Below are 10282 nucleotides of genomic sequence, written 5' to 3'. Positions count from 1 at the left end.
GTCTTAAAACGGCTCGTTGTTTAGTACATGTAATGCACGCGTCTATTGGCGGGGAAATAATTCTCTAACGAAATCTTATGAAACCATTGGACGCGGGTTATTTGCCAGGAGCACGCAACTTACTATCAAGTAATAGCTACTCTACCGTGTTTGCACAAAATTTGTCTTTGGTATGCAGCTACTCCTAGCATTTTAATAATATGCGCTACGAGTTTCAGACGGCGACTGCTTTAATTAACAGTTGTTTTTTATTGCTAGATAAATTAACAAAACTAGAAACTCGTACATACAATTGAACAACTGTTGTCAGTAGGGTGTCAGTAATTGTCATTTGTTCTGTAAATATAAAACTGTGAAACTATGGTTTTCTTTTATCGCATCAGATTTTAGCCTTCTAATAGGTAATTATAAGTTTACTGTTATGGTGGTTAAACATTATTGCATTTGCACAAAGCTAAGGGATGTGGACGTCTTCTCAGTTTGTTTTTGACGTGTGCTCCAGAAATGTGCTGACTGGACAACTAGATTAGTTTGTAAGGTTATTTGCTAGTCATTGCGTAAGTTTTTTGACATTTAGCTACATGGGTTTACAGCCTTGGCAATTGGCTGTAGTTAGAGCTGCTTTTTCTTAGAAAACACCACTTCCATTTTTCGAAAGTATCAATTTACGTTCGCTGGGAGTTGTTTCACCAGTATGACAAGTATAGATAACTCATTTACAAAACCTCCAAAGCAAGTTATTTTTCTTAACAGCCAACAAGTTCAAGGATTGACTAACCAAATTGCCCAACCCACTCAAAAAATTACACCTAGCTAACTCTTGCAATTATCCAAATTAAAAAGATCAGATCCCATCCATGAAACCAAGTCAGTCAACCTATAATGAAACTAGTCTTGCTGTTTGGAAAAAAATCTAAAGTGAATATGTAAATGAAACATGTCAAATTGACCTGATTCTGTTCTACTTGCTGCACCATAAGTAATAACCTTTATATAGGTAAAACAAAGAAAGAAGTATCCTATTTAGCACATCATGGTAAAGCGTACAGAAAACAGCATACGATGTAAAAACTGGTAAATTATACGTGTATGCACACTGAATGCATCGCATCTGTCATAACAAACACACTTTAAGTAATAAGGCGTTTCCTACAGAAATCCACACCAAGTCTCTGCAATTGGTCTACGATTGAATGTGCACCAGTATACAATTCAAACTCAAGTTGAACTGTTCCATTTGACTAACAAGACCACTCGGAGTTAAATTTACCTTCTCTTGGAAGTGCCTCTAGACTTGATAGTGTACAGTAGGTGACAGATATTGCCAGTAAGTTTGCATTTTTAAGAGATGTTTCAGTATAATTACTACCTAGCATACATATCATTGTTTTACAGCTAAATGCTCTAGCGAAATTAATGATTTATGTTAAATGCTAATAAACCCATTCATTGTTTATTAATTTTTATCCTGTTGTTTCAAAAACTTTTGTGTTTTATTGCAGTTTTTTATTATACTGAGTTTTTTTGTTACTGCTGTAGTTGAAATGAGTAAAGCCTATCTCATCACTATGAGGTGGTTCAGTGCAAGCCATTTGGAAGTTAGCAGCCATTTACTTGCTATTAAAACTGTTTCCGGTAAGTACGTTTTGGTATGCTATAGAGACTAAACCAATTTTAGTAGTTGGTACTGGAGTTGTCTTCTCTTTAACAAATTAAACTCGTTAAGTACACAATGACAGCTGCACCCTGAGCGACGTGAGCGTGTAAGGGTGCTCAATGATTGCAGTCTTGATGCATAGCTTAACTGGAGCTTAACAACTAACGAATGGTAAGTTTCAGCTGAATCTTTGTTGTATACATGTAAATGTGTCATTCTGAAACTATTAATGCAAAAAATCACTTGTTAGAGATTTTTTGCTAGATTGTATAGATTTGGCACTTGGCAATGTTAATCAAAATATATAAATACGTATATTTAATGAAAATAAATTACTGATCACGATAGTTCTATCATATGCTAGAATCTGATATATATATGTTTGTATAAAAGTTTGTACAAATATATAAACTCTATAGAGATTACACGGCATGTGTACAACTACAATGAACAGCCACACTATGGCTATACAACGAGTTATAACAGTAATATAGAAGGCACTAATAACTAAGGCAGCTTAAACATATATTTATAAAGGTAATGATGAGAGGGTCAGTCAGCGAGTGATTCAAGTATTATATCTCCAGGTGACAACTCATGCACGGAGACTTGTGAAGGTGACAACTCATGCACGGAGACTTGTGAAGGTGACAACTCATGCACGGAGACTTGTGAAGGTGACAACTCATGCACAGAGACTTGTGAAGGTGACAACTCATGCACGGAGACTTGTGAAGCATTGATGGTCCCTCCTTCTTTGGTCTGAAAACTAACTTGCCTATTTCTGTTCACATTTTCAGATCCTTTCATATGGCTGTCAAATGATTCTGACAACTCCTTCCTTTTCTTCTTTGAAGGAGGTGCCTCATACGGCTGTGCAGACTTTCTCAAATAATCCCTTGCGAATGTCCAGCTACTTGTGGGATGTTTCTAAAAATGGGTGGCACATCAGAAGAATGTAATTAAAATTTCTAGTCATAAATATAATTCCATAATATTTGTATGAGTTAATTTATGACTAAAAATTATATTAGGAGTTTATTTTCATAATATAATTTCTAGTCATAAATTTATGTTGCCTACCGCAAACAAACATTAAAGAAAAACTTACTTTCTTCTACTTGAGTAAGTTCGTAAATCTCACACAACTAATCCATTTTAGATCCCCAATAACAGACCAGCTATTAAAAATGCCATTGCGTAAGCTGATCTATTAAATTTATGTTGCCTACCGCAAACAAACATTAAAGACAAACTTACTCTCTTCTACTTGAGTAAGTTCTTAAAACGCATTATTTAAGAAATTGATTAAGTACTAAATACACAATCACTTTAAAATCAATGCATACCTCTATTATTAATACTAATCAATAATATTATCATATATCATTATATTATCATTAATACATTATTAATAGAAAGCTATTATTTTCTTTAGCGAATTCTTTAAATATAATTTGGAGTAGAATCTATGAGAGTAGAACTCACTTGAGTCATGTGATGCTTAAGAGAAGCAGGTTTACTGCATTCAAGATTGCATTCAGGGCAAATATATACAAGCCTGTCGTGGACGTAAGCTTCATGAAATCTCAGTGCTCTTCTATGTTTGAATCTCTCACCACATTGCCTACATCTAAAAGGAAAAAAATTATACAAATAGTAGCAAATCTGCCATATTGATCGGAGACAGCATCAAATTGCAAATGTAGCAATGCTTTGCCGCTCAGAGGATGTTTGATGCAAATATTTAAAGTTTGTCTTAATTTTTTATCGTTGCAAACGGCATGACTTCTTTTATGTTCAACTAAACTTTTTCAGCTCTGAGTTTTTGCAAAATCAAGCTTTTGTCCATCTTAAAGCCTCTATTTTAATAGAGCTGATCACAGAAAATGCAAATCAAATTTGTATGCTCACATACAGATTAATCATTGGGCGTCACATCATTTGCGTCGTGCAGATGTACTTGAATCTGATGAGTTATTGCCTGTGACCATTAGTAAACCTGGCAGCAAAACCCGTGGAAACTTAAATATGATTAATTTGTTTTAAGAGACATTTCTAGCTAGTGTAAGAAGTGCATTGTAGTGTGTGAAAAAATACTCCCTCAGTCAAACTAATAAAGGTGGAGGGTGGGGCTACTAAAAATGGTATCTGTTACACACCAGCTATATTAGAACAATGCAAACTGGCAAACAGCGGCTGGTCATTTTGAAGACATAAGATTTTACTTTACAAGTCAAACTGACCCAGTAATCAGTATAAGTTAATGATAGTTATAATTATGTTTACAAGATATAAAATTAGTAAATAGTACGGGTGCTGATTAGCTGATAGCCTCTGAATCTTTCTTATGAACGCCGCAAAACATTTAAATCTTGAATGGCAACTGTGACGCAAAAAAATGATTGAATGAACAGCTTTCATTAATTTTATTATAGCCCATAACCGACCATGCATATCAAGTCAGAGATGGCTCACTCTACTGGAGTTATGCTTTCATGAAAGTTGGTTTTTACAGCGAACAGACAATTTTTGTACTTGACAAACTTATTTTCGTGATAAAATATCTCTGCCAAAATCGTGAAACAAACCCATGAATAGATAAATAGCATTGTAATACATGGAGCATTTATTTGTCAACCACAAAACAGCAAGAGAGTACAGTGCACCCTCGAAATACGATTACCCTGATATACGATTTTTTCACCTTACGAAGTCAAACATTGTGATATCTTCACCTCACTATACGAATTTTATTTCACCATACGATTTTGAGAAAAGTTTCGCGAGTTAAAATTTGGCGGTCGGTGTGCTTATAATGCACGTCGAAATAAAAAAGACACCGAAATATAGTTTGCCGAAAACATTTTCAGAACGTTTAGAAGAGACACGATGATCGACTTCTCTCATGTCAGCATTCCGCGTGGAAAATTTTGTGTAAAATACACAAGCGAGAGCAAGTATTCATTTGTAGCGTTATTATAGCTTTTACTATAAACTTTCAAGTCAGCATACGTATATAACTACAAGTATCTACATTTAATTCGTTAGCTATAGAATCTGAGACCAATACAAACATTACAAAACGAAGGAAAAATGATTTCTATGTCAACAAAGTTGGATGTCGTAAATAAGAAGGCACCCGTATTATTAACATTGTCAAGGAATATGATTGCAACTAATCAGCATTTGCATTTATTATTAAAACAAGAACTCCATTAAAGCAAGCACAAGAAAGAGCTTCCGACTGAAGATTTGAAGGAGCTAGGTCATGCACGCGATCAGCATTCAAAAGGAGCAACCATTTAGTAAAGGCGAGGAAGTAGAAGATACAGAAAACCCCACATTGGCAGAAATATTTCAAGTGTTGAATTTACTGATGTGGACTGGTACATTAAAACAGTGCATGTATAATATATATTATTTATCTCTTATGTAGCATGTTTTTCATATTTTATTCACTTTATCTGTTTCCTTTTGATTTTGTTTTATTTTCTTGTTTAACCATGTCTTTGCAGGTGGGCCTGTTATCTCCTACGTGAATACAATTCATCGTATGTATGTAACCCATATAACTAACTACTCAAGATAGTTGACGCATTTACATTACTTTCTGAAACTTGTTAAAGCCTTTTCCTCTAGTGTATAAATACGTACATGTACAAACTTTTTACGTATGGTTACATTGATTCTTGTGCACATTCCATACAAGAAAAACTACTGTAGCACCTTCTCTGGATCCTTCTACAAGCTTTAGCTAGCTAGCAGTTTTCTGCATTGCACCAGCATTTTTTTCTTTCAAATTAGAAGAAAAATTGGACAGGACTAGACAACCTTCTTTAGCCTGCTAAAATTTCCATTTTATTATGTATTAAATTAATCTTCAAGTGTACAGCAACATAATTAGCATCGATACCCATTTGCCTCCTCTCTGCTTTATTCGCTACAATATACCAGCTAAAGTCACGTTACTCCAAAGGTGTGTACGCCCTGTATAGTAAATAAAATTTCATTTTTCTTTTCGGTAGCCATTAAATGGTCAGGTGTGTGAGAGGCTGCTTTCGATAACTGCATCGCTCGGCCTTATTGAATTCTGGTTGAAAAAGGTTTCAAACAAAAATGCTAAATTTTATAATGAAAGCGAAGACAGAAACTTATGAAGGATAAAATTTCGTGGTAACAGTTGAAATTCATTAAAATAGTTCAAAATACATACTAAAACTTGGTTTTAAGGGTGAGTTTGGCAAGCTAAACTTATTTGAAGTGAATTCAACGTTTATGTTATGCGTACCTTTTGAAGGTAAGAACTTCTTACCGTACGATCTGCATTTGGTACACAGATTACAATTTTACAGTATTGCAGATTATGATCACTAGGTGCACTTAATACAATGCAGATACTATGGGTAACTATAGTTACTAAAGTTAACATACTCTTTTGTTACTACTTTTCAATATGTACAGCATTTTTATAAAATTTTGGACAATTTTTACTTTTTTTTTTTCATTGTATAATTACAATGGTTTCTATACCTGGACATACGATTTTTTCGCCATACGATGCCAGCCTTGGAATGGATTAACATCGTATCTCGAGGGTGCACTGTACAATGAAATTAACAATTTTGAACTGTGTAGAGGCCTTCATCTATTTGAAAGGTTGCACATCAGCATGCGCAATCTCACACAACTAATCCGTTTTAGATCCCCAATAACAGACCAGCTATTAAAAATGCCATTGCGTAAGCTGATCTATTGAATTTATGTTGCCTATTGCAAACAAACATTAAAGACAAACTTACTCTCTTCTACTTGAGTAAGTTCTTAAAACGCATTATTTGAAAAATTGATTAAGTACTAAATACACAATCACTTTAAAATCAATGCATACCTCTATTATTAATACTAATCAATAATATTATCATATATCATTATATTATCATTAATATATTATTATTAAAAAATTATGTTTTCCCTAGTGAATTCATAATATAATTTACACATAAGATTAGCTCAAATTTCTACAAATTAAGGTCAGACAGAGCTATCACACTCGCAACAAAAATAGTTTTTGAGGAAAGAGCTAGAAAGATTAACAGAGGCAATGCTAAACAATATTCATTCCAAACAAAAAAAAGGAACAGTAGTCCCTAAAGACAAAAGGAACAGTATTCCCTAAGGACCCACAGTATTACATTGCATTTAATGAAAACAGAAGCCATAGTGAGACAGTGGAAAATCTGACCCTTGCCCCATTGCTTTGCTGTATTGGGTGTACAATACTCAATAAGAAAGAGCAACTCCAAATTTATAATTCGGGCTGATCAGATTATTTACTGATTTGATACTTTTTATATTGATAAAATATCTAGAAAAGTGCAAATAATAAAAATGAATGTAATAAAAGCTCATACTTCTGTGGCAAGCCTGTTGTGTGCTTCCATTCGTGGTGGTTCCTTAGGTCACTGTTGGAATTGAAGGACTTGCCACAAAAGTCACACTTGAAGCTCCGCAGGTTCATATGAGACAACATGTGAACGTGTAAACCACCCTTCGTCTGTCAAGGTAAGCAGTAAAGAGGCTTTGATAAGTGAGAATGTCAATGTTATGCGAGAAAAAGATTTGAGTGAACCTAAACACTATGCAGTCAGTAGTTGATAGGAATACAGTGGGGAACCTCTGCTTATGAAAGACTCTACATACAAAATTTTCAAGTTACGAAGTCTTTTAGTAGAAATTTTGCTTTGACTTATAAAAAGTGTTTCGAGATACGAACGGGCCAAAAGGTGCAGTATTTTGGCCTGTTCGTTTGTTTTATATCTTGGCTCGTTAGTTTCCGGCGTGTACAAAAACGTATACCGTGTCTCGTTATCATTTGCTAGCAAAAATCAGTAAACAAGTATTTGTTTTCGTTCGTTGTATAATTTGGAGTGATCACATACGGAGTAGGACAAATTGCGTTTCTTTGAATTCAAGTTCTGTGTTTTCTGTATGATGACCTAGTTTTTCAGTTTGCACCAAACTGATGCGATAAACAAACCGTTCATAGATTTTATTCGTTATTTCTCTGTTCCTTCCTCTTTTCATGTATACTTTGTTATCTATTATGTAGTAATATATTTCTAACACGTATTTGCTACTGGTTTTAACCATTACATGCATTCATAATTTATATAAATATTATGTCTGAGTTTTGTGGAGGCTTGAAACGCATCATGGCATTTATATAGTAAAATCGGTTTCCATTTACAAACTTTTTTAATGAAGAAACTGCTTGCGTAGTGAACTAATTCTGTAAGCAGAAAGAAGTTCCACCGTATTAACAGTTATTACTCCTAATTTGAACTTGTGTTTGCTCAAATAATACTATAGTATATATGCATGTTCAGTGTCCATTAATTTCCATCAGCCGCATGAATAACATACGAGCTAGCAAGGAATGGTAACACTTAACTCCAGCATATATGATTCTCAGACTAGATCTAAAACACCAAATGACTGACTGACAGGAATAAATGTAAATGTTCGTATGCGCAAAGGCAAAACAATGTTGTCTAATCACAGAGTAAGTTTGTAGAGAAATCAGGACGTACCATAAAAGACTTGTCGCACATGCTGCAGTTCAATATCACAGACTCTTTTGCATGTTTCCGTCGAAAGTGATCATCTTTGTACTTTTCTCTATGGAATAATGAATACATCCATTCTTTAAAACAACAACAAAAGAAAGCTCAAAGGTTATGCATGGTGACAATGGATATATCATGCAGACTTAACAGAACAACCTAAGTCAGTGAATAGCCAGTGAGTGGACAGTCACTGAGCAAATAATCAGCAGAACATAGTCAGTGAGTATATATGAGTGTACAGATAGTGAGTAGATAACCAGTGAGTATATATGAGTGTACGTATAGTGAGTAGATAAACAGTGAGTATATATGAGTGTACAGATAGTGAGTAGATAACCAGTGATTATATATGAGTGTACATACAGTGAGTAGATAAACAGTGAGTATATATGAGTGTACATATAGTGAGTAGATAACCAGTGAGTATATATAAGTGTACATATAGTGAGTAGATAACCAGTGAGTATATATGAGTGTACATATAGTGAGTAGATAACCAGTGAGTATATATGAGTGTACAGATAGTGAGTAGATAAATAGTGGGTATATATGAGTGTACATATAGTGAGTAGATAACCAGTGAGTATATATGAGTGTACATATAGTGAGTAGATAACTAGTGAATATATATGAGTGTACATATAGTGAGTAAATAACCAGTGAGTATATATAAGTGTACAGATAGTGAGTAGATAACCAGCAGGTATATATGAGTGTACAGATAGTGAGTAGATAATCAGTGAGTATATATGAGTGTACATATAGTGAGTAGATAACCAGTGAGTATATATAAGTGTACCAGTGAGTATATATAGTGAGTAGATAAACAGTGAGTATATATGAGTGTACATATAGTGAGTAGATAACTAGTGAGTATATATGAGTGTACATATAGTGAGTAGATAAACAGTGGGTATATATCAGTGTACATACAGTGAGTAGATAACCAGTGAGTATATATGAGTGTACATACAGTGAGTAGATAACCAGTGAGTATATATGAGTGCACATACAGTGAGTAGATAACTAGTGAATATATAGTCTATGAGGTACTAGAGCTGTTAGTTATTAAATGTCCTGCAACAGCAACTAACTGTTTAGGTCAAACCTTCCAAGCCCCATAAATATTATTGGTACTAACATTATATCTAAAAAGGAGGCAGAAGCTGCATATATCTGCAACACTTACGATAAAAACACTTTGTCACAACCAGTGCAAGCAAAGCTGGGTAGTTTCTCTCCATTGGCTAGGCAGACATTTCGAGTGTGCTTATTGGTCGCCGTGTGTTTTTCAAACAAGGTTTTGTCTGAAGCTTGATAGTTGCAGACTTTACAGTAGAGTTGAGCATTTTCTAAACACATAAGAGAAGAGAGCTGAAAATGCTAGCATAATTGAGTGCAGGGGAAGGGTGGAGTGGAGAGGAAAGGTAGAGTGCAGAAGGGTGGAGTACAGGGGAAAGGTGGAGTGCAGGGGAAGGGTGGAGTGCAGGGGAAGGGTGGAGTGCAGGGGAAGGATGGAGTGCAGGAGAACGGTGGAGTGCTGCAGGGGAAGGGTGGAGTGCAGGGGAAGGGCAGAGTGCAGAGGAAGGGTAGAGTGCAGGGGAAGGGTAGAGTGCAAGGCAAGGGTAGAGTGCAGGAGAAGGGCGGAATTCAGGGGAAGGGTGGAGTGCAGAGGAAGGGTGGAGAGCAGGGGAAGGGTGGAGTGCAGAGGAAGGGTGGAGTGCAGAGGAAGGGTGGAGTGCAGGGGAACGGTGAGTGCAGGAGAAAGGTGGAGTGCAAGAGAAAGGTAGAGTGAAAAGGGTGAAGTGTGGGAGAGGATGTCTGCAGAAAGGGAAGAGAAAGAACGTGACAAAATGCTTGCAAAAACTAGAAACCACTCATAAGTGCAGTAGATTACAACAGGAAAAGAAGAAAAAAAGTAAAATAAACTGTGAGAATATAGAAATGAAATAGATGCATGACAGTCCTGGAGAACCTCCTGAAACCACTGATAGTG

General features: G+C 35.4%; 1 protein-coding gene across 2 annotated transcripts in view; it reads right to left on the bottom strand.

Moving 5' to 3' along the window:
• Positions 1-1922: 1922 nt before the first annotated feature.
• Positions 1923-10282, bottom strand: part of LOC137407316 (zinc finger protein 484-like) — a 30215-nt gene continuing 21855 nt past the window's right edge. For both annotated transcript variants that reach the window (XM_068093938.1, XM_068093945.1), the window contains 5 exons: positions 9476-9638; positions 8251-8338; positions 7072-7214; positions 3146-3290; positions 1923-2587 (listed from right to left, as the gene is read on the bottom strand). In XM_068093938.1, the coding sequence (XP_067950039.1) occupies positions 2210-2587; positions 3146-3290; positions 7072-7214; positions 8251-8338; positions 9476-9638 (917 nt within the window). In that variant the 3' untranslated portion in view covers positions 1923-2209. The remainder of the gene's footprint in view (positions 2588-3145; positions 3291-7071; positions 7215-8250; positions 8339-9475; positions 9639-10282) is intronic.

The sequence above is a fragment of the Watersipora subatra genome, chromosome 1, assembly GCF_963576615.1.
Source record: "Watersipora subatra chromosome 1, tzWatSuba1.1, whole genome shotgun sequence".
Classification (NCBI taxonomy): domain Eukaryota; kingdom Metazoa; phylum Bryozoa; class Gymnolaemata; order Cheilostomatida; family Watersiporidae; genus Watersipora; species Watersipora subatra.
This window is presented reverse-complemented; position numbering and strand designations above follow the sequence as displayed.